This window comes from Tupaia chinensis, unplaced genomic scaffold (genome assembly GCF_000334495.1).
Source record: "Tupaia chinensis unplaced genomic scaffold, TupChi_1.0 Scaffold000367_1, whole genome shotgun sequence".
Taxonomy (NCBI): domain Eukaryota; kingdom Metazoa; phylum Chordata; class Mammalia; order Scandentia; family Tupaiidae; genus Tupaia; species Tupaia belangeri.
Genome location: NW_006159864.1, coordinates 588,135 through 613,508, shown reverse-complemented (window position 1 = coordinate 613,508; position 25,374 = coordinate 588,135). Strand labels below are relative to the sequence as shown.

Here is a 25,374-nt window from a genome sequence, read left to right as displayed (position 1 = left end):
TGAATGCATAAAAGAAATTGAAATAAAAATATATTTTAAAAATCACTAATGATTAATGAAAACTGAAAAAAAAATAAAAGCATTGGTCCTTCAGATCTGATTCTTGCCACTGCCTCCACATTAAGCTTGGATGATAACTTTTCATAAACTTAGTAGGTCTCATAATTCGCAGTACTATCCCCATCTTAGAGATTGGTAAACCAGACTCATAAAGATTGAATAACTTTACAAAATCGCCACACATTAAGTTGTGGAACCCAATTACTCCATACACAGTCTAGAACTAAGGTCCAAATCTTAACCAACATGCTCTCTGCCTCTCTCTGGTTTGCTATGTTATGGAGAAAATAACCAAAAATACGTGAGGGGAATTACTTTGGCTTTAGCTGGGTAGATTTTTTGTATGAATGGGACAGTTTCTTTCTCTGAGCTGATCATGCCCACGATTTCCAGACTGCTAGTAAAATCCAGCTTGGCGATTCCTTCAAAGCATTTCTTCAAGTGTGGCTGCACTCGGAGGGGATCCTTTGTCTCAGACAAGATCTCCAGCAGCTCATCATTTGACAGGAAGAAGAACCTATTTCAAAGAAAAAGAAGATTAACCGAAACCTCTTCTGAGAACTTCTTTTTCTAATCTGGTAATACTCTCTAAGAGATAGTTTACACCCAAGTAAACACCAGGTATGTTCTAGGGATTTCCCTATGGCCCACTCTCCTTTACCTTTTTTTATCTGGGGGATAGAGAGTGAAGATGAATTTGACTCTGAGCACAAAAGAAACAATGAAACATCATATATGTGAAATTAACATGATTGGGTGGTGGGGGGGACTGAAAAGAAGCCTGGATAGTGCAGTGGTTCTCAACTTTGGCTACACTTTAGAATCCCTGAAGAGCTTATAAAAACTCCAATACCAAAGGTCATTCCATCAGGCTAACACCAAAGGTCCACTGCCCAGAGAGTTTATTATAATCGATCTGAGAAGTTCGTATTTTTAAAAATTCCAGATGCAATTACTGATGAGAACTACTGGGTAGGAGGAGAAATAGAAAACTTTTTCCTCTTTCCTTCTCTCCAGGTATGCCAAAAAATGTTAAAGGAGTGTGATACAAGAAGGTATAAGATAATAAAGAACCCATTTACATGCAGAGGCCCCTACCTCTTTAAAATCACCAAGAGATAAGAAAACAAGTTTACTTCTCGCTAGGTCCTAAATCAGCAACAATAAACCTTCCAAAAATGTTAAAGGTACAAACCTCTATTGTGACCATAAGGCTGAAAGTTCCAAATTGGAGAAATCATATGATTATGATCTTCACTGAATATGATAGATTTCAAAAATGGCCACAATATTGGGAACCAGCAGTGCTGGACTCCCATGTAGTCAACCGCGTCGCGTCCCGGACCCGGTGGCTTAAAACTCATGCCGGGCGCGTGTGTGTGCGTGCCCAAGATCCCGAGAGGAGAATGGAGGAGAAGGGATTGTGGCATGACCATCCCCCCTGGGGGGTGATTTCTCGCTTTCTGTCTCTATGTCTCTCTTTGTTTGGTGAGCGCACGCACCCTATAGCAAAAATCTCTCAAAAAATAAAAATAAAAAAATGGCCACAATATTTATAGCTCCTCTCACCAAATGGTAGAATCTACTTCAATATCTCTTAAGTCTAGGCTGGCCCTATGTCCTGCTTTGGCCAACAGATAACACAGGTCTGTACAAGTTTCAAGACTTGACATCAATGGATCTCAAGGCTTTTACTCTTGCTGCTCTTAAAAACCCTGTGACCACTACCATGTGAATAAACATAGGCAAGTCTACTAGAGGAAGACATGTGGCTCAGCTATTCCTGTTGATCTAGCAAAAGGAAGTCAACCAGACAAGTGATTGAGGTCATTGACTACCAGATGACTACAGTAACATTCATGAACCTCAATGCGACCAGAAGAACCATCTAGCTGAGACCACTCAAATCTATTAGTTTGGGAGGAAAGTCAAGAAAACTCATGATGCATTTTTGCATAGAAAATACAGGTCATGACTTTCCCAACGACCCAATACCAACCCACAAAATTTTGAGTGAAATAAATGGTTGTTGTTTTAAGTTTCCAAGTTTTTGGGGTGGTTTATAATATAGCAAAGCAAACCAATGCATCGTATCTGCATTGTTGAACAGGTTCATCACTGGATAAGGAAAATGCTATATTAGTTTTAGCTTTATTCATATTTTATTATGAATAACACTAGTAAGTACAAAACTAGAAGTCCAAACCTCAGAGATTTTCTGAATTTATTATCTTCCCATGTCTTTTGCTTCCAAATCAGGTCTCCTTCCATTATTTGTGCTATATTTATATTGTCTAATACAGAAACCACCAACCATGTGTGACTATTTACATTTAAACATTAATATTATAAGGACCAGCAGATGGCGTAATTGTTATGTCACTGGACTCCCAAGTAGTTGATCACAATTTGAGTTCTGGATTCGGTGGGCTTAAAACTCATGCCGGGGACATGTACATGTGTACCCAAAATCCCAAGAGAAGAATGGAGAAGGGATCACAGCATGGCCATCCTTCTGTGGGGGGGAGGGGGTGATTTCTCACTTTCTGTCTCTCTGTTTCTCCCTGTGTCTCCAGCGAGTACATGGGCCCTATAGCAAAAATATCTCTTAAAAAATTAATGTTAAATACATTAAAAATTTGCTTTCTCTGTCACAAGATACATTTAAGGTGCTTAATAGCCACATGTGGCTAGCAGCTACTCTATTAGACAGAACAAATGGAGAATATTTCTATCATTGTAGAAAGTCTATTGAACAATGCTCTACTAGTTACCAAGGACATTTCTGAATTCCCAATAACCACTTTCTTTTGATAGAGAACAGAGAATTAACTTTATCTCGATATAAACGAATAAAATATACTCTCATCAAAGACAAATGGTATCAAACCTAAATCCTAACGAGTCAGATAACATAGACTGACCATGCATGGTAAACCAAATGTGGATGGATTTTCAGGAATAAGGACCCTCCTTCCTGGAACCCAACATCTAAAACAATTTGGATTTTTATGCAGAAGAACATTGTTTTGTGTAGGGCAAAACCAAGTCAAATATTTATAAACATAAAACTTGATGGTACATTTCTTAAACACAGTCCAGTTACTAAATGTTTACATGCATTAGCTCATTGATCTGCACAAGAAATATATGAAGCAGGGGTCATTATTATATCCCCATGTTACAGTGGAGAACTCGAGGCTCAGATGGTTTTCTGGAGATCTCAAGACTAGCAAGTGAAAAGGCTGGCACTCCAAATGAGGTGTGTTTAACTCCAAAGGCCAGGCTCCTTTTTTTCTTTTTTTTCTTTTTTTGGAGAGGTTTTTGCTATAGGGCACGTGCCTTCACAAGAAAGACAAAGAGAGGCAGAAAGCAAGAAATCACCCCCCACAGGGGATGGCCACACCGCAATCCCTTCTCCTCCATTCTCCTCTTGGGATCTTGGGCACACACGCACACGTGCACCTGGCATGAGTTTAAGCCACCGGGTCCAGGACTCGAACCACAGTCGACTACATGGGAGTCCAGTGACATAGCCATTACGCCAACTGCTGGCCTCCCCAAAGGCCAGGCTCTTAATCATGACTTCTGTGCCCCTTAAGTTGGGAGAAATAATAATGCTGTTAGCTAAAGTGTGGGTTTGATCCCCAGTGCCGTCCATTCAACCTCTCTCTGAATAATGACTATGTCTCAGTCCTAAAAGTTATCTTAAGGAATGGAGAACCAGGAAAATATTTGGAATAGATTGGTTGAAGCCAATTCTCAGCATGAAAAATGTAATTAACCTTCATATGGGTCAAGAAAGTATCTCCAAATAAAAGAAAAGTACTGAATACCTGGGGAAAAATAATCTCTTCTTCTCTAAGTAATCATTCAGCCCCTTCTGGATGTCCTCCAACAAAAGGTTGGCTTCTTGAAGCTTCTCAGACATTCGTGGCTGGTCTGCTGCCATCAGAACTCTGCTATCTTTTATCTGGGTGCCATCAAAATAAGTGAGAATCATTGTGGGGTTCCTAAAGTCTGAGGCTGATCATTGTAATGAATATATGACCTGGGCCAGCTAGCAGATGCAGTGGGTAAGGTGGCTGACTATACCACTGGTGTACTGACCCAGGGGCTTGAAAAACATGCCAGGTGCATATGTGCGTGCATGTACAAAATCCTGAGAGGAGAATGGAGGAGAAGGGATTGCTGCATGGTCATTACCTCTGGAGGGTACTTTCTCATTCTCATTCTCTCTCTCTCGTCAGTGCACATGCCCTACAGTTAATTTTTAAAAAATGAATGTGTGACCAGCTATAAATCAATAATGCCCCCTGCCCTGCTAACTGTCTTCCCTCACCCACTTCCTAGTCTGGGAGTTTAGAATTCAGGTCATGACACTGTATACTAGTCTGAGCTGCCCTTGAACAATGGGGCTATGAAACTGCATTAGCTTCATCTCCTGCCATGTGACAGAGTGGAGCTAATCAGCCTGCAGAGAGAGTTTGAAGCAGGCATAAAATGGGAAGCAGAGATCAGTATGGAAAGTACTTTGTGAGTTCCTGGGTTCTAGATCCAACCTTTGTGAGGCCTGGTTGAACTTTCTGCCCTCGGGTTCCACAAGATGCCCACTTAGTCTTTTTGTTTCAGCTTGGGTTTGTGAAACCTGCAACCAAAGAGCCTTAACTCATATAAAATAGGTTCCATTGCTGAGCAATAGACATTCCTATTTACTTCATTCCTGAAAACAAGCAGGGCAGAGAAATTCCCTTGAGACAAGTTCTTTGTAAGCACACTCCAATTTGAACACATTTGACTTAAAAGGAAAACAACATAACCTCTTAATAAATGGTTGCCCTGCATATTCAGTGATCTTCTCATCCTTCAAGGATTGGTTCCAAGGTCACCTGCTTTGGAGAACTTCCTTGACACTCCCAGGTAGAACTAAATCATGTCTCTGTATTGTAAATACTATTTGAATAAGTTTGTATCATAGCTCTTGCTTATCTATCTCCTTACAAGACAGAGTATCCTAGAAGGACAGAAATCATATTCTTGCCATTGTCAAGTAATTTCTGACTCTTAGTAGAATGCCTGGGTCATCATAGGTACTGAATAAACATTTGTTAAATAACTGAGTGACCAAATGTGGATAGTTACTGGAATTCTAAAAGGAGTTTCAATCTATGAAGGTTTTATTGTATTATTCTGCCCCAAATAAAAGTCTTCTATCTCATCAGAAATGAACTGTAAATAGTTGCCTATAGGGAAGTGGAATTTCAAAAAGGCTTCTACATTGTTATGTACTTCGATGTTGAAATTCTTATTTTTTCAAATAGGGATTTTTGCTATATGGCATATGTGCTCACCATAAAAACAGAAAGAGACAGAGAGGAAGTGAGAAATCACCCCCTGGGATGACAGCCAGACGGCAATCCCTTCTCTTCCATTCTTCTCTCAGAATTTTGGACATGAATACACATGCACCCAGCATGAGTTTCAAGCTTCCAGATCCAGGACTCAAACTATAGTCAGCCCTGTGGGAGTCTGGCACCTTAACCTACTGACCCCTATACCACCTGCTGGCCCCTATGGTGAAATTCTTAATAACTATAATCACTTTTGAAATTAGAAAAAGATATAAAAAAACACTGGTTTATAAAAACAGTTTGTTTACAAGTTTCAAGGACCATGACTACAGTGCACGAAGAGGAACATCTGTTGAGCTAGCATCCCTCCTTCTCCCTGGTGAGGTACACTAGGGTATGAAACTTACCGCTTGGGACATGAGTGATTTCCAATAACTATCAACAACGCCAAATTTCCTGCCTTCTTCTGGCATCTGGGCTATGATGTCCTCTGAACTGAAGATTGGTTCCAGGTACAGCCAGGTGGCTTGGCATTTCAACCAAGCATCCAAATTTTCCTGCACACGAACTAGCTTTTCTTCCCATTTCTGCGAATTTAGCATTTCATATCTGAATCATTAACTTATCACTATGCTTCACAGACTGAACAAATAGATGGATTCATTCATTTATTCATTCTCTTGTTTCACAAATACTTATTGAGAATTCACGATGTTCTGGTCACAGTCGCAATGTGAATACAGGAGGTAGATGTTATTGCAAATCTCATTCTACAGATGCAGAAACTGAGACATAACCGTCCAAGTAACTTGCCCAAGGTCATGCAACAATAACAAGGAAGAGGCAGAGCCAGAATTTGAACCCAAGAAGTCTGACTGGCGACTCTGTGCCATTTTCCTATGCCATTCTACAAATAATGAGCACAGCAGCCCTATTCTCTCATGAAGTTTACATTCTAGGTTATTATAGCCCATAAGATATTTTCCAAAAGTATGTTTATTTGGTGCATTGAAGTCTCATCTTTTGGCAGACTATTGCAAAGACTCAGTATGTCATGTGTTTACTTGGGTGGTGATTGCTTTCAGTTTTTATTTTTATTTTTATTTTTTTAACAATCAAGAGAAAGAATTTCTTTGTTAACTGAGGTTGTGAAAACCTTCCCCCCTCCTCCAAGAAACCCAGAGCTAATGGGACATCACAAAATATTCATTCACCCTCATTTCCTCTTACCCGGCATTCTGCTTCTATTGGTTTGATGAATGGGGAGCCACACATTGTCTGGGTCTTTATCACATGATCATCGAGGAGCAGTTGAATCTCATCAACTGCACATAAGATGTTTGTATCCTGCAAATGCAAATGCAAAATCATGAGACTCTCACTTTTCCTGTGGATCCCTGAGGGCCTCGCAGTTCAGAATGCCATTCAGTGGGACAAGAATATATGTCTTACAGGGTATGGAATTTTCTTTCTTGGAAGTATTCTTCAGGACATTTATTTTCCACCTTCATTGTAGAAATCAAATATAATCTAAGCCCAGACTCATAACAGGAATCCGGAGGAAGACTTGTGCCCCCTTCTCTACATCCTGCTTCTCTCATCTCTTGCTTTCCTGGTTCTCCTTACCCTCAAGCAAAGGATCGGCTGCTAACCTGACTTTTAGGTTTAAGTTCGAGGTTCCCAAATTGCACACTGATGCATCCCAGGGCACTTCAACCAATGCAGAGTAAGTCACTGAGGTTATTTAAAAACAAAATAGGCCCAGCTATAGTGGTGCACAGTTGCACTTTTCAAGCTTAGACCACACGGGAGGTCCAGATTTGATTTTCAGTCCAACATAAAGGCTGGACAGAGTGGTGTCTACCCGTAATCCTAACAATTCAGGGATGCTAAGGCAGGAGGATCATGAGCTTGAGTCTGGCCTGGACAACATAATAGTGTCAGCTGAGACCCTGATGAAGAAATGGATCACACATTTCTGCCCTAACAATTCTTATCCAAGTGAAACCAAGGCATCATGACCATTGAAACTGAAGAGGGGAAGAAGACACAATAGGATAACATGCAGCCCAAGAGAAAAGGGAGGTTTTAGTTCTTGGTCCACATTGACATTAGAAAAAAACAGATGGGACCAGCAGTTAGTGCGATGGCTATGTCGCTAAACTCCCATGTAGTCGACCGCGGCTGAAGTCCCGGACCTGGTGGCTTAAACTCACACCGGGCACGTGTGTGTACGTGCCCAAGATCCTGAGAGGAGAATGGAGGAGAAGGAATTGCGGTGTGGCCATCCCCCCTGGGTGGTGATTTTTCCCTTTCTGTCTCTCTGTCTCCCTCTGTCTTTCTGGCGAGTGCATGGGCCTTATAGCAAAGAAAAAACAAAAAAGACACTTGTTAGTTCTTTTGCACTGAGAAAGCATCTTCTGAATCAAAAAACCTTTCTGATTTGAAAATGCAGCTCTCCAGTGGTGCCTGAGAGGAAGAATGACCTGGCAAAGGAAGGCAGACAGGAAGAAACAATCAAGAGATTAGGGATTATTCTTGCTCTGAGCAAATCACCTCTGTCATCTACACCACAATAAATGGAGCTGCTTTCAGGGAGCTGGGGTTGTACTGAGACTTACAGTGTCCCTGTACTTCACGAAGTTGAAATTCATGTTAACCCAGTCTAACTTCATTTTCTCCAAGTTTTTCTCCAGAGAATATTCCTTACTGGCGGCTGCACCAATGGGCTCCAGTCTAAAGAGAGAAGAGAGCAACCACAACATCAAAGGAGGAATTTCAGCTCAGTCTTATGAGAATTTCACAAAGTCCTTCATTTTACCTCAATGTTTACTCTACTACCGTAAAATTCACTAACTACCTCCAGTGTGTTGCAAGGTCTCTCACCCCCAGTGCTACTGACTTTGGGGCTGTATTATAGGTTGACTATTGTCCTTCCAAAATGTTGACGTCTCGTATCACATTCTTAGTCCCTCAGACTGTGACTGTATCTGGATGAAGCATCTCTAGAGAGGTCATTAAGTTTAAATGAGGTCATCAGGGCAGGCCCTAATTGAGTATGACAGTATCCTTACAAGAAGAGATTAGGACATAGATACACAGAGGGAAGAGAATGTGAAGACACAAACGAGATGGCTATATGCAAACTGAAGAGAGAGACTCAGAAGAAACCAACCCTCTCAACGACTTGGTCATGAACTTCAAGCCTCCAAAATTGTGGGAAAATAAATTTCTGTTGTTTAAGTCACCCAGCCCTCAGGACTTTGTAGTCGCAATCTGTTAAACAAAAATTATGGGAGGCCATTGTTTTGGACTGAACTCCTGCACCAGGAGACCATATCAAGCCAAAATGGACTCCCTCCTACTAAATGCCACATAATCAAAACAAAACGTAAGGGAAGCAGATGGATCCTTAACCAGGTAAGTTTTTCCTGAAAACAGAAGATTCCAGTCTACCTGAGTCAGAGTAATAAGGAAATCCCCTTTGTTTGAACAACAACAATAAAAAAGAAACTGAAGTAACCTGCTATTAATAGGTTACAGTGAGGCCAACCCCCCGGGGAGTGCTTTTTTACTTTCCCTCTCTTTCTCTCTCTCTCTCTCTCTCTCTCGTTCTGTCCAGTTAGCACACATGCTAACTAAAGCCTGAAACCATCTGGTCTTTACTCATAGGTCAGGAAACTGAAGCTCAGAGGAATCAGGTGAGGAGCCTGAAGCACACAGCTGCGGAGTACCAGAACCAGATCTAGACAACAATTCTTTTTTTTTTTTTTTTTTTTTTGGAGAGATTTTCACTGTAGGGCGCGTGCGCTCGCCAGACAGACAGAGAGAGACATAGAGACAGAAAGCGAGAAATCACCCCCCAGGGGGGATGGTCACGCTGCAATCCCTTCTCCTCCATTCTCCTCTCGGGATCGTGGGCACGCACGCACACGCGCCCGGCGTGAGTTTTAAGCCACCGGGTCCGGGACACGAACCGCGGTCGACTACGTGGGAGTCCAGCGACATAGCCATTACGCTAACTGCTGGTTCCCAACAATTCTTAATGTAGTGTTTCTTCCTCCCCTACTATGTGCCTTCCCTGTCTTTGTCAGAAGGAGCAAGAGAACTATTCACATGTGGTCAATGAAAAAGGGCCAACTATCAATAAACATAGCTGAGAACTCACATTCAGCCTCATGAAGGGAGGTAGTCTAGGCTCAGATAATTCCAAACAGTGGTCATTATTTTAAATGTGGCCTTTGGGAGACAACTAAAATGAGTGTGCATATAGAGAATGATTAAGAAAGGCAGGTACCAACCCAGGTGAGCATGAGACAGAGAGTCATAAGGCCTAGCCTCCGGTGCTCACTGTCTGGCTGGCCATGGCCAATTCACTCTACAGTGCTCATCCTGCCTGTATTGAGGGGTTGTTAGTATAATTAAACAAAACCATGTGCTTGTACCGTGCCTTACAAACTACCTCAGGGTATGACTTAAAATGCAAATGATTGCACAGGGGAGGGATTAATTATTTTGGGAATCCGTGAAGTACAAGAGCTGATGTCAGCCAAATGTGCTACAGAAGTTCGTTAATTATGGGCTGTGACACAGCTGTATTAACTAGTGTGGGTGGTTACAGGGAATGTCAGACCTCACTAACAGGTGGAGCCTGGGTACCTCAGTATTAAACCAGTTCATATCACATCCCTATCTCATAATCCTTACAATAACTCTACTTCCCATTTTACAGATAAGGAGATCAAGGCTCACAGAGGTAAACAACTTGGCCAAGGCATTACCATTTTGGGATTTGTCATAATTGAGCACCCTTGCATGGAAAGTGGAAGAGTAGCTGTGTATTTGCTCCATCTCTATCTCCTAAGATGAGTTTATGTTTTAGGCAGTAATGGGTTAATAGTTAAGGATCTAGACAGTCTGCCTGGGTTCAAATCTCAGTGTCGGTCAGAACTGACATGTTGGTTCTTTCAGTTATAGCTGTGACTGATGGCTAGTTACTGAATCTCTCTACTCAGTTTCTTTCTTTATCTATGAAATGAGAATAACATTAGCTAGAACAATAAGTTGTGATGGGTCAATTCCCTAAGGTATTGTATATAAAATGTATGGTACAATGTAAGTGTTCAATAGCTGAGGTCTTTTGAACACATCTTACAGAGGTAAAATGAGGCCCTTTAGAAAAATAACCGAACTCTGGTAGTAATATATGTGTCTCTAGGCCTGCTTCTTCAGGAGGGAGAATAGAGGTGGTACTGGGGGAGGGCAGAGCATTCAGAGAGAGATTTGGGGATCAGGAATCACTTTAGATTAGACCTGCTCTGCTGCTGTGTTTGTGTGTGTGTGTGTGTGTGTGTGTGTGTGTGTGTGTGTGGAGGAGGGAGGGGGAAGAGTTTGCTCAGACTCTAGCATGTATCAGAATCACCCGAACAGCACTTTCTATTAGAAGTATAACGTTTAATTTGCTAGTGGGCATGTGCACTCACGAGAGAGAGAGAGAGAGAGAGAGATAAAGAAAGGGAAAGTGAGAAAGCACTCCTCTGCCCATGGGGAATGGTCATGTCACGATCCCTTTTCTTCCATCAGTCTCTTCCTCCAGCAGGGATCACTTTAGATTAGAGCTGCTCTGCTGCTGTGTGTGTGTGTGTGTGTGTGTGTGTGTGTGTGTGTGTGTGTGTGTGTGGAGGAGGGAGGGGGAAGAGTTTGCTCAGACTCTAGCATGTATCAGAATCACCCGAACAGCACTTTCTATTAGAAGTATAACGTTTAATTTGCTAGTGGGCATGTGCACTCACGAGAGAGAGAGAGAGAGAGAGAGATAAAGAAAGGGAAAGTGAGAAAGCACTCCTCTGCCCATGGGGAATGGTCATGTCACGATCCCTTTTCTTCCATCAGTCTCTTCCTCCTTTTGGGATCTTGAGAGTGCACACACAGATGCTCAGGAGGGTTCTCAAGTCACCAAGTCTGGGACATGACCATAGTCGGCCATGTGGGATCCAGTCCCCTTAAATACCACACCACTAGCTGGCCCTAATTTTAATGTTTCTAGTTACATTTTGAACACATAAACAGATAAAACTAGTCCTAATAATTTATTTTATTTCACTTACTATGAAGGGACTTCAATAAGTTTATGAGAAAATGGAATTAAGGTACAAGTTTATCTTGGTGTAAAATGATTTGAAATTCATGCAAAGGTTTTTTTTTCATAGTACTCATTTTCCATAAACTTTTGAAGAACCCTGGTATATTTAAAATATTCTCATTTAAAAATATAATCAGTAGAAACATTACTAGATATTTTGTATTCCTTTTTTTCCCTTAAGTCTTTGAAATCCAGCCTATGTTTTGAACTTGCACGTCTACAGTCCATACAGTAGTTCAAGGGCTCAATAACCATATGTGGCTAGGAGCTCCCACCCTGGACAGCACTGACTTGAAGGATTTACTAAAACACACATTGCAGGGACCAGCAGATGGCCTGATGGTTACATTGCTGGACTCCCAAATAGCTGACGGTGGTTTGAGTCCTGGATACAGGGGCTTGAAACTCACTTTGGGCACGTGTGCATGCATGCCCCAAATCTCACTGTCTCTGTCTCTCTGGTGAGCACACATGCCCTACAGCAAAAATTAAAATAAAAAACAAAACACTGCAGAGCCCACTTCTAGAATTCAATTTAGCAGAGTGAGTGGGGCCCGAGAATGTGCATTTCTAACTAATTTCCAGGTGATGCTGATGCAGCAGATGTGGGCATCACACTCGTGGAACCACATGTGTCAAATTAACCCAAACCCAACACGGCCTCTAGTTCAGGCATCTCAGCATCTCCCCAGCCATCACCCTGAAGGAACTGTGGAAAACCAATCAAGGTCCTAAGAGTCTTGGGGTTTAAAAATGCAATTCGAATAAAGCAAATTCTTACACACAAACTCCAGAGATATTTAGAGAAGGTGAGAAAGCAAGAGAAAAAATATCTTACTTCACCAAATTTCATGGAATTTTAAAATGTACAGGGCCATTACTGGTTCATTGTTATTTGTTTAAAAAAGAGGAAGGCTAAATGAGTCCCAGGAAGGCTAAATGGTTTTGTCCCAAGTGCTGAAAGCTGGGATTGAAACTCAGGTTCAAATAACTTAAAGAGAAAAAAACCCCATCTGGGGACTCATCATCTGGTCATTAGGTCAGCCGCTGAAAATATAAGCTTAGCCATTAGTTAGTCAGCTAGAGTGGAGGAAAAAGAGAAACAAACAGCCTGATCTGAGACTAATCAGATCACCATGGGAACTTACAGATATTATACTTTGGCTAAAAAATTTCCTAAAGGTAGGGAAGAGCCTTACTTTTCAATGTATTTGCCGAATCCATATTCCAGCATATTCAAGAGGCAAGTCGTTTCTGTGGGCTTTATTTCATAGCCAACAATCTCACTGATCTGACAAGAAAACAGAAAAATGAGCATCTTATCATACAAGGTAGCACTGTCCAATAGGAGTCTCTGTGATAATGGGAAAATTCTTTCGCTGTGCTGTCCAGTAGAGTAGCTATAGCCACATGTGGCTGTTCAGGAAATGTGGCTAGTGACTAAGGAACTAATTTTAAAATGTTATTTAATTTAAACTTTAATTGAATTAAATAACCACATACAAATAGTAGCTATTGAACTAGACAGTGCAGGTCTAAGGATTTGGTAGTGCCCATGCTACACCGGCCTGATCAACTGAGGGCTGATCTCCCTGTCAGTTTATGAACACTTTGAGCACTGGGGCCAGGTCTGGTTTGGTTTTGAACTTCCAGTTCCAGATGAAAAGACTGGATCATAATAGAAGCCACACTAAATTTGTTGAATAAAAGGAGAAAGTCATAAGTATGTAGGCCCCCTCACAGTCTATGATCTGAAGATACCGAGAATATCTCCCTTCTCACCTTACTGTGCCTACTTATTGGAAATTCCCCATTCTTCTGGTGTAAATACCCCCCTCGGCTTCCCTCTTAATGCATGCTCCTCCACCCCCACCCCAGAAAGGTCTTAAGTGAAGGCTGTGATGACTTGGAAACTTCTCTGAAATCGAAAGATTTGGCAGTGTGAGGGCTCCACATCCTGAAGAGGAGAATGAAGACTAAACGTAAATATGGCTTTATGAAACACCTCACCTTCTATTCAATTTTGTCTCTGTCTGGCCCGCATAAGAATAAAGAATAGCATCCAAATCATGTCATTTTCTCTCTTAGCTAGCCCTCTGTCCCTGGTGCCTGGCATTTAGTAGGCATCAAGAAGAATTTCTAAGTGAAGGTAAGGAACCAGCAGATGGTGTAATGGTTATGCTGCTGGACTCCCACATGACCGACCATGGTTGAGTCCCCAACTCTGAGGCTTCAAACACACACTGAAAGCATATGCCTGTTTGCCCAAAATCCCAAGAGGAGAATGGAGGAGAAGGGACTGAGGCATGGCCATTTCCCCTGGGGGTGGGGGAAATGATTTCAGATAATAAACGGAAGATTAGGACTTTGATCCAATTCTGATTGCAAAGTAGCCATCATACTCTACTATCTCTACTATCATCTACGAACGGTTGTGCAAGTTTTCCACTGCATAACTCTAGAAAATACAATTCATGCTATAGTACACAAAAATAGCATTCCTTAGAGTTGCGCAATGCACAATTTGCACAACTGTTTCTAATGACTCTCACTTACTCTGTTATGCTTGAAAGTACATCCTAGGACAACACACTGTCTCTGGAATTATTAATAAATGACTTAGCTATGCTTGACCTAGTACCATTCAAAAGACTCAGGAATTGGTAGTTTTATTTTTTACATTGCTTTTGCTAATTTCAGAGATTGACAGGGAATCTGGCTCTCTAATTGAAGAGCCTCAGCCTATGCTAGCCAATATGTAGTTATTAGCCCTTGTGGCTAGAGAGCCTTGAAATGTGGCTAGTCTACACCAAGATGTGCTGCAAAAGTAAAAACACAACACATTTCCAAGACTCGGTATGAAAAATGTAAAGTGAAATATCAAGTTAATACTTTTTCTATTGACTACATAATGTTTTAGATACATGTGGTCTTAAAAATCATAAAATTATTTGACCTGTACCTTTTTACTTTTTAAAATATGGCTATTAGAGACTTTAAAATTGAACACATGTGGCCAGTGGGTGGCATAGTGGTTAAGGCACTGGATTTCCACATTGATGATTGTGGTTCAAGCTCCAAACATGATAGCTTGAAAATCACACTGGTTGTATGTGCATGGGTGCCCAAAATCCAAAGAAAAAAGGAATTGTGGTGTGGCCATAGCCCTGGGAAGTGATTTCTCACTTCCCCTGTTACTATTTCTCCCTGTTGAGCACACATGCCCTATGGCAAAAGCCTTTTTTTTTAATTCTTTTGATAGTGCCATCTTATGAGGAACATGGGCACTACCAGGGCAGGCCTAACTAGCCATGTTACATATGGTTCACATTATATTTCTGTTAGACAGTGCCATCCTGTTCTAGGAGTCAGCTTTGGTGCTTAGCAGTGTGGTTTTTAAGGTCAAATATTACCTTTTTCTATCTGGTTTTAAACCACAGTACCAATCTCTTAGCTGATAACAGTGAAGTTCATGTGCCCCAAACATGGCACTACTTCTCCTGCCCAAATTCTGGTAAGTGGCCAGAAACCTTAACAGTCATTGCATGATTTTAGAAGATCCATCTTCTAGTCTTGAGAGCTACAGATATTTAGCCTCCAGAGCCCCTGCCAGAGTCAGCATCTATGTAAATAGATTGCTGGAGTTGGGCAATAGGGCGGAGAATGGCTTCCTTAGACCTGGGGCTATCACTGGGGCAGCTTATCATGCAACCTACAACTGCAGGCGGGAATGGTGTCTGAGTGGGGACAGCCCCAGGTGCATCTCAAGGCCTTTGTCCTCTCGGAGCCTACCTTTTAACTGCTCAACCCACTGGGCCTCCACTTTAGTTGCTTATTGTTCAGAAGCTATTTTCCTGGGCTCACATTCCACATTTACCTAAGGTTTGCTGCCCCCTACTGCCTGCTCACTCCTTATGGCCTGACAGTTCTGGTTTTCTTTTCACCTTCCTAAGTAGAGTCAAACAGATCTGGATTTTAATTCACTTCTCCACCACTAACTAGCCATGTTATAATAACATAATCTCTCAGGTCTTAGTTTTCCTATCTGGGAAATGAAGATATTAATAGCCCCTAATTCAGAGAGTTGTTCAGATAAAACGAGAGAATCCAAATAAAGTGTGCAACACCATGCCCAGTACTTATTTGGTACTCAATACATTTTCTCTATGTTACTTTTTTACTGTAATTTGATGGAATATTTTTTCTCATCTGTACACTTACATGGTCTATAAATGAGAGAATTATGAATGTCTACGACTGGCTAAATTTTTAAAGTAACCCACATGAGCGTAGTATCGTCATCATAGAGGAAGGGCCAGGTGAAACAGACGTATTCCTGAGTACCCCTGGAGTGTTCTTTAAACACCATTGACTAGGACTCTTTTGATAGTGCCATCTTATGGAGAGCACAGCCACTGACCAGGGCTGGCCTAATGCCCCAAGCAGATCAAAGTTCTAATTAGGCTAGGTCCATAGGGAAAGGCATCCTGTAAGTACCAGTTAGGGCAGCTGCCCCTCTGCAGATCCTTATGCTGGGACATTTTAAGACAAAAGGCTACTACCCTTTGCTTTGGTCCTGAGACTCAAGGATTTCTGGGGAATTGAAAAATCACTCCTTCATACAGAAAAATCCTAAATCTCTCATGTAACAAGACCTCTGTCTTCCTAAGGTGATCAAAATGCTCCATGCTGGGTCGTCAGGTACCATAGAGGTTAAGACAGCTGGATCCCACATGGTCAACTATACAGTTCAATCCTAGAGGTCGACTATGGAGTTTGATCCTAGACTGGGCCTGGCAGTTTGAGAAATACACCAGGCACATGTGTGTGCATGCCCAACATCCTGAGAGAATGGAAGAGAAGGGACTGCGGCATGGCCCCCTGCCACGGGGGTAGGGGTGGGTTTTTTTTTTTTTCTCTAGATAGCTCATCTGCCCTATAAGCAAACAAACAAACAAACAAAATTGTTACAAGTTCTCTGGGCTCAGGGCTCCATTCTCCTGAAGGTAAGGCCATGTGTTGCCAAACTTGGGTCCTTCCAGAGACTATGTCCTCAGATCTATATGTGGTCCTGAGAGAAAATTCCAGGTCAAGTCAGTGAAGAATTTGTCCAAGAAATCCATTCACGTTTCTACCTCTACATAGAGCCACTCACAGGTAGGGGACATTTCAAGGCCATTGCTAGCCCTTGAATGTGATGACTATTTTAGAAACACAGCAAGTTTTCTTTTTTTGCTTAGTGTTCACACCATACTTATCACCCTCACACTTGGCTGCTTATAAAAATCCCAACTATTTTTAGGGAGAATATTTATTATTCTCATTTACAGGCTCAAAGGGCTGAGGGAAAAGTGAAAAACTATTTCTGAATATGTTTGACAATAAAACGCCAGAGTCAGCCTGAGCAGGAATCATCTGGCATTAGTAGCAGCCCCTAGAGAAACATGGGACTTTTGTTTTTGGATATTTTAGGTTAAGGAACAAATCAAGGTCCTCCTACTGCAATTGGACAGCCTCACCATCCTTTCTGACCTCCAGTAGCCATTTGTTTAGGAAGCAGACAAGGAGACCCTTGTGGCCCTGCCTAGAATAATACTCGACCACAGGTAACAATGCCGCAAAGAAAACAGTCAGTCTATTCATGAGGCAGGTAGTTCATTCCATATCCCATCCTTTCTCTTCCTGCAGAAGGTGTTCACTCCTATTACTACTCTTCACCTTTTTTTTTTTTTTTTGAGAGAGAGATTTTTGCCGGAGGGTGTGTGTGCTTATTTGGAGAGACAGACAGAAGGTGAGAAATTGCCCCCTGGGATGGCCATGCCAAAATCCCTTCTCCACCATTCTCCTCTTGGGATTTTGGGCATACATATGTGCCCAGCATGAGTTATAAGTCACCAGGTCTGAGACTCAAGCCATATTCCAACTACGTGGAAGTCCAGCAACGTAACCATTACGCTATCTGCTGGTCCATACCCCCCACCTTTGACCTTGAGTAGATTCTCGTTTCATAAAAGATTCTCCTTTCATAATTGACCCAATAATGTTTTCTGCCTTCCGAAGGTCTACCAGGATCAGGTCGACTGGGCAGCCCAGGGGCAGTCGTGATAGGAACCTGCTGCCAGTGCCGGTCCTTCATTCCTGGGTTGCAGGAAATGCTGAGGATAGGAATGTGCTGCTTGAACTTATCAATCTTAATTTTCATGTTCTCTGCTAAACGTTTGGGTGCAGGTACATCAGCTAAGGTCTTGATCAATTTGTATGTCGTCCTCCACATATTCCCTATGTCTTCAGCAATTTCCTCAGCATTCAGTAAAAAGAGGGGCCCTGAAATAGAAAAGATGGGTGGGAGAAGGGTGTAACCAAGATGTTAGTCACACACACAAAAATGATCAATATATACAAAGAAAGATGTTAGTCATGCCTACCTTTAGTTCCCAGAATTCAGGATTGGTCCTATCTATGGCTACTGGAACAGCGTAGTTTTGGGGTTGGGCCTGGATCTGAAACCTCTACTTGACCAGTAAACTTGGGTATGGTATTGAACTTTTTAAACATTTAAAAAAAAATATTTTTGCCATAGAGCACGTACAATTGCCGCAGAGACAGAGAGAGACAGGAAAAATGAGAAATCAGCCCCCCCACCACCACCACCGGGGGGATGGCCATGCCTCAATCCCTTCTCCTCCATTCTCCTCCTAGGATTTTGGGCACACATGCACCTTGTATGAGTTTCAAGCCACCAGGTCTGGGACTAAAACTGCAGGTGGCCATGTGAGTGAGAGTTCAGTGCCTTAACCACTATGTCACCTGCTGGCCCGGTACTGGACTTATCTAAGATTCAACAATGTCACTTGTGTTACAGGAGCAATGATGGATATCTGGAGGGGAGAGAGGGGGTTAGGAAAAATAAGTGATAATGTAAGTGGCTAACATAATGCCTGGTATAAAGGATGTGCTGTTATAGTATCAGCTACAATTATGGTAGAGGTTGTTACTGAAGTATTACAAGGTGCTCCATGAATATTGTGAAATATTAACATCTGGGGCATGTGGGTAAATGGGGATATGGGAGTCCTCTGTATAGTTCTGGCAATTTCTATGTAAGTTTTAAATTATTTTAAAATAGATTTGTTTAGGGCCAGCCCTGTACCTAGTGGTTAAGGGAGCTGGACCCCACATGACTGACGATGGTTTGCTTTCAGTCTTGGCAGCTTGAAAAATATCCCAGGAATGTGTCCACGTGTGCCCCAAATCCTGATAGGATAGAGGGATGGAGAATGGACTGTAACATGACCATGCCCCACCAGGGAATGCTTTCTATATCTCTATGTCTCTCTGTCTCTCATTCTCTCTCTGGTGTATGCACACAACCTCTGGCAATCAAAAGGCAAATGGATTATTTTAAAAAGAAAGAATGGCACCTCACTTTTTAAGTGCTCTACAACATTGATTTCCTTCTCCACTTCTGGAGGAGACATTTATATTAAAGGGAACCCTTAACGTTTGGATTTCGTATTCAACCAAAACCTTTCTGTGTTGCTGTTTCCCCTAGGATATTTTAAATTAGTATTTATACTTACATTATGATGTTGCTAATTTACTCAAAAATCCTTTCAGAGCTGCCAAGACTAGAAGTAGCTTTATTAATTTGTTTTGTTTCATCAACTCAACATTTTTACTGAGTAATCAAAAATAAAATAAAAAAGAGAAAGAGGGAGAAATGTGTGTGTCTTCCCACATCAGGAAATATGGTAGGTGCTGGGCTAAAATGAAAAAGAACCTAAATGGCATGTCAGTTGTCCCCATTTGAGAGGGTTTGGCTGAATTATCAGTGGCTTTACCAGTAGGATGAATAAATTAGGTAAGGCTAACACTTGGTAGTTTCCACTCTACAGTTTCATTAAAGTTAAAAATTTCTGCTCTGTCAAAGAAATTTTCAAGAGAATAAGATAAGCCACAGTCAGGAAGAAAATATCTGCAGAATATATATCCAATAAAGGGCTGATATCTAAACTATTTAGAGAATCCTTAGAACTGAACAATAAGAGAGGGTTGGATAGTGGTGCAATAGTAAAACATGATGCTCTGCAAGGCAGACCCACATGGAAATGGTGGCTGGTTCAAGCCCAGAAACCTCTCTGAGTACTTAGGCACATATATTTCCATGAGCTGAGCTGTTTGAAACTGGGGTGGATTGTGGCACCAGGACCCTGTTAGAAGAGGTATCTTTGTCTGTCTGTCTGTCTGTCTGTCTTTCTCTCTTGCACTCATGGAATTTTCCTTTCTTTCTTTTTCCTTTATTTATTTGCTATTGGGTGTGTGTGTCATCTCCCAGAGGGAGGGCCATGCCACAATCCATTATCCTCCACTCTCCTCTTGGGATTTTGGGCATGCATGTATAGACATCTAGCATGATTCTCAAGCCACTGGGTCTGAGACTTGAATCGCAAAGCTGGCCCTGTGGGATTTAGTGCCCTAACCTCCATGCCACTTGCTGGTCTTCTAAATAAATAAACATTTTAAAGAGCTCAACAATAATTATTTAAAAATGGACAAAAGACCTGAACAGACATCTCACCTGCAAAGATATACAGATGGCAAATAAGCATATGAAAAGATGCTCAACATATGCCGTTAAGGAACCGCAAATTAAAACAACAACAAGATACCACTACACACCTGTTAGAATGGCCAAAATCCAAAATGCTGGCACACTAAATGCTGGCAAGGATGTGGAGCAACAGGAATTCTCATTCATTGCTGGTGGGAATGCAAAATTGTACAGACACTTTGGAAGACAATATGGGAGTTTCTTACAAAAGTAAGCATATTCTTACCATAGCATCCAGCAGTCATGCTCCATGGTATTTACCCAAAGGAGCTGAAAGCTTATGTCCACACAAAATCCTGCACATAAGTGTTTATATTATCTTTATTTATAATTGACAAAATTTAAGAACAACCAAGATGTCCTTCAGCTGGTGAATGGAAAAACAAACTGTTGAACATCCAGACAATAGAATACCATTCAGCACCAAAAAGAAATGAGCTATCAAGTCATGAAAAGACATGGAGGAACCTCAAATGGATATTAGCAAGTAAAAAAAAATAGCCAATCTGAGAAGAACACACACCATATGATTCCAACTGCTGTGGTCCCTCTCCTTATCTGTGGTTTCTCTTTTTGTGGATTCAGTTACCTATGGTCAACTACTATCCATTTATAGGTGAGTAGAATATATTAAGATATTTTTATAGAAGGAGAGAAAGAAAGATGAGTGTGTCCATAATCATAAACATTTATTATAGTGTGTCTTATAATTTTTCTATTTTATTATTAGTTATTATTGTTACTCTTACTGTGGCTAATTTATACATTAAACTTTATCATATGTATGTATTTACTTTAAAAAGCATTATAATACTTACAGGGCTCAATACTATCTAATGTTTCAGACATCTGCTGTGAGTCTGCAACAGGTCCTAGTAGGAAAGGGTGACTACTTTATATTACGTTCTTGGAAAGGCAAAGCTACGAAGACAGTAAAAAGATCAGTGATTGCCAATGGTTGAGGGGAGGGTGGAATGAACAGGCAGAACACAGAGGATTTTTAGGGCAGTGAAATGATTTTGTATACCACTATAGTGGTGAATACACGCCATTACCCATTTGTCAAAATCCATAGAACATAAGCCACCAAGAGTGAACCTTAATGAAAACTGTGGATTGGGGGTAAGGATGATATGTCAATGTAGGTCCATTGATAATAATTAACACACCACTCTGGTGCTCGACACTGACAGTCGGGGAGACTGTTTATCTGTGCAGGGAGGAGGTTTATGGGAATGCTCTGTATTTTATGCTCAGCTTGCTAAGAATCCATATATGCTCCAAAAAATAAAGTCAATTAAAAAGGGGGAAGGGAGAAGAGACAAAAGCTCTCTAATCAGGCTAGATTGGTTCCTGATAGAAGAGGAATCCTACTATATCCCTCCTTATCACTGCCATTTACAGAGAAATAGTAAATACGATGCAAAAAGAAGATATTTAAAAGCAAAGGGCTTTAAAGCAAGATAATGATCTTGTACTGAACTGATTTCATCTCCTGGGTGCTCGAGGTACTGTATACATGATGAGTCCCCTGAGCCAGGCTCAGTGCTGAACATCAGGGTTGGAATGGTATCCCCCACCCACCCTGCCGATGAGAGGAGAGCTGCAGTTACTGCCTAAGATTAAGTCTCATGTGAAGCTGAAAAACCTACAGAGAGCAGGAAAATCTCGTAGTCCTGAACCCCAGCTGACTTGATCAAGGTCCTGAGCCACACGACTCACAAATGTAGGGACTGGATGGAAAAGATAATAAAAATCAATTATATTTCTATATACAAGCATGGACCAATTAGAAATGGATATTTTAAAACATACATCATTTATGGGAGGGTGAAGGGAAGAGTATAGAGAAGGATAGCAAGAGAACAAATAGAGAGGCATGACATTAGTGGGACACAGAAATGGTTCACTACATATTGATGATAACATGTACAGTATTCTCAACTGGGCTGGTCTGGGAAGTATTTCATGTTGGGTAAATTCTATTTACAAGCCAAATGATATGTAGTGATTGAATGTTCAAAAAAATGAGAATAAATAATAATAATAATCTGAAAAAAAAATGATGAAAAACTATTTGATGATGATGATATGGATAGTAATGTCTTTGTCATGACTGAAATGCATGATAATCTTGCTGGAAAAAGAAATGTAATACATTATAAATATACATGTGATTAAATGTAATATAAAATTATGATAGTATAAATAAAATTAAATAAAAAATACTTTATTTACAACAGGTCCAAGAAAAGAAATACTTATGTATAAATTCAACAAAATGTATACTGGATCTTCACCCTGAAACCTATGAAACACTGGTGAAAAGAAGTCAAAGAAGTCCTGAATAACTGGAGAGATGTACAGTGTCCATGGGTTAGAGGACTTAATCTAATAAATATGTCAATTATTTCCCAATTGATCCATAGACTAGCACATTTTAAAATGAAAATCCCAGCAGGTTTCCTTTACACACATACACACACACACACACACACACACACACACACACACGTATGTATACAGACAGAGAGAGATTCTCAAACTTAAATAGAAAGACAAAGATACTAAAATAGTCTAAATAAAATCTCAAAAGAGTGATGTTAGAGAAATCACACTATCTTTTTTTAAAAAATCATTTATGTAATTTTATTATTATTATTATTATTATTGTTATAGGGCATGTGCACTTACCAGAGACAGGCAGAGAGAGAAATAGAAAGCAAGCCACCAGTTCTGGGGCTCAAATCACCATCAGCTATGTGGAAGTCTAGTGCCCTAACTACCAAGCCACCTGCTGGCTCCACACTATCTGATTTTTAAGACTTCCTTTTAAAACTATAGCTGTCAAGATGGTGTGGTATCAGTGACGTAGATCAATGGAACAGAACAGAGTCAAGAAATCAATCTACGTAATTGATTTTTCACAACGGGCAAAGGCAATTCGATGGAGAAAAATATTTTTTTCAACAATTGTTCCAGTTGCTAAAACAATTGTACATTCATATGCACGAGAATAAACGTGAATTAAACCTCACACTATAAAAATTAACCCAAAAAGGGCCATATATTTAAATGTAAAATATAAAACTATAAAACTTCTAGAGAAAAGCATCGAAGATGTATTCATGACTGGGGTTAGGCTAAGAGTTTGTAGAGAGAACATCAAGAGCACAATCCATAAAAGAAAGATTGATAAATCGAATTTCATAAAAATTTAAAACGTTCTCTTTGTGAAAGATGCCATTAAGAGAATAAAAAGACAAGCTACAGACCTGGAGAAAATATTTGTACATCACATATCCAAAGGACTTGTGTCCAAACTTTGAAAACTCAACAGTAAGAAAACAAACATCATAATTAAACAAATGGGGGAAACACTTGGATACTTTACCAAAGGAGACATACAAACGGCAAGCAAGAATGTAAAAAAGATGTTAAGCCTTGCTAGGCAATAGGAAAATGCAAATTAAAATCATGATGAGACACATAACCACCTTTGAGAATGGCTAAAATAAAAAAACAAAACCTAACAATACCAAGTAAAATGAAGATGTGGTACAACTAGAACTGTCACACATTCCTAGCTGTTGATAAATGATAACAGCCACTGTGGAAGACATGAGTCTGGCATGTTTTTACTTTAGAGAAACTAAAACTTATGTTTATACAATACATGAACATAAATGTTTATAGCAGCTCTATTCATAATGCCTGAAACTGGAAACCACACAAACTATCCACCAATAGGTGATTGGTTAAACTGGTGTATTCATAAAATGGAATACTATTCAGCAATAAAAGTGAGCAACCTATTGCTACATCCAATAATTTGAATAAACCTCAAAGGCAACATGTTCCCTATATAGGAGAGTCCCGAAAAGACAAAACTATAGTAGCAGTTAAGAGATCAGTAGCTGCCAGGTATTACAACTGTGGGGAAAGTAGGGCTACAAAATAGTAGTATAAGGTAGTTCCATCATTTATTGAAATGATGAAACTGTTCTTTTTATGACTGCGTACATGAATCTATATACATGTGTTAACATTCATAAAAACGTTTGCCCAAAGTGTCATTTTTGCTGTATATGAATTTAAAAATAAAATATAAATAAAACACAATATCTAACTTCAATAAAAATGTTTGGTAAATCATAAAGACTTAACACCGCAAAAGTTTTTTTTTCCAAAACCAACATGAAAAAGTCTTGTTTAAATGTGAATTTGAATAATTCCCATTAAAATAAGAAATAAGCCAAAATGCCCATCACTTTATTTTGGAAGTGCTAGTCAACACAGAAATATGAATTTAAAAAGAGGCTATGAAAATGACTTTAAAAAGGAAATAAAATATTCTGATTATAAAGATATGTGATTGAGTATTGAAAAAATTAAGAGCAGCAATTGATATATTATTCAAGGGACCAGCAGATGGCATAATGGTTACGCTGCTGGACTCCCACACAGTCACCCACAATTCAAGTCTTGGACCCTGTGGCATAAAATTCATGCCGGGTGCATGTGCATGTGTGCCCAAAATCCTGAGAGGAGAATGGAGGAGAAGGGATTATGGCATGGCCAACCCTCTCTGGGGGTGATTTCTCCCTTTCTGTGTCTCTGTCTCTCTAGTGAACACATGTGCCCTATAGCAAAAATCTCTTTCTCAAAAAAAAAAAAAAAAAAGAAGAAATATTATTCAAAACTAAAAGTTCTGTAAGGGAATTTAATAACACTCTAGAAAAAAAATGGGAGAGTAAAAAATGGGCTTTAAGGAACAAGGAATTCAACTGTCCAACTCAATATGAACTTTAGGTAAACCAAAGATTTTTAAGAATAATAAATAAAAGAATACCATTTTAAAAATCAAATCAGCAAAAAGGTTTTCAAGGTTATTATTTCCCAAGTTTGTTGAGGGTGTAGACACTCTTAACTACTACTAGAAGAATCAATTAAAACATAAAACTTTTCTGGAAGACAGTAACAAAAGCACTTTTTAAAAACTTAATCATTATCATAACATATACTTTGATTTAGTCATTTCACTTTTAGAAATTCATCCTAAAAAATAGTCACAGTTGTGCCCTATAAATTGTCAATAAAGACATTCATTGTAGTTGTGTTTATAACACTGAAGGACTAGAAATGAATTCAAGACTTAACCCTGAGGGTCTCTGACTTTGCCATCTGCTCTTAAACACTTTCCATAGGTG

The 25,374-nt window shown here is 40.2% G+C and overlaps 1 protein-coding gene across 1 annotated transcript in view; it reads right to left on the bottom strand.

Moving 5' to 3' along the window:
* The window catches only part of DNAH3 (dynein axonemal heavy chain 3), a 172,248-nt gene that overhangs the window by 105,716 nt on the left and 41,158 nt on the right, over window positions 1–25,374 (bottom strand). Inside the window, exons 19-25 of the mRNA XM_027773745.1 lie at window positions 17,666–17,877; window positions 12,753–12,844; window positions 8,033–8,147; window positions 6,642–6,758; window positions 5,819–5,998; window positions 3,897–4,033; window positions 376–577 (exon numbers count right to left, since the gene is read on the bottom strand). Coding sequence (XP_027629546.1) covers window positions 376–577; window positions 3,897–4,033; window positions 5,819–5,998; window positions 6,642–6,758; window positions 8,033–8,147; window positions 12,753–12,844; window positions 17,666–17,877 — 1,055 coding nt within the window. The remainder of the gene's footprint in view (window positions 1–375; window positions 578–3,896; window positions 4,034–5,818; window positions 5,999–6,641; window positions 6,759–8,032; window positions 8,148–12,752; window positions 12,845–17,665; window positions 17,878–25,374) is intronic.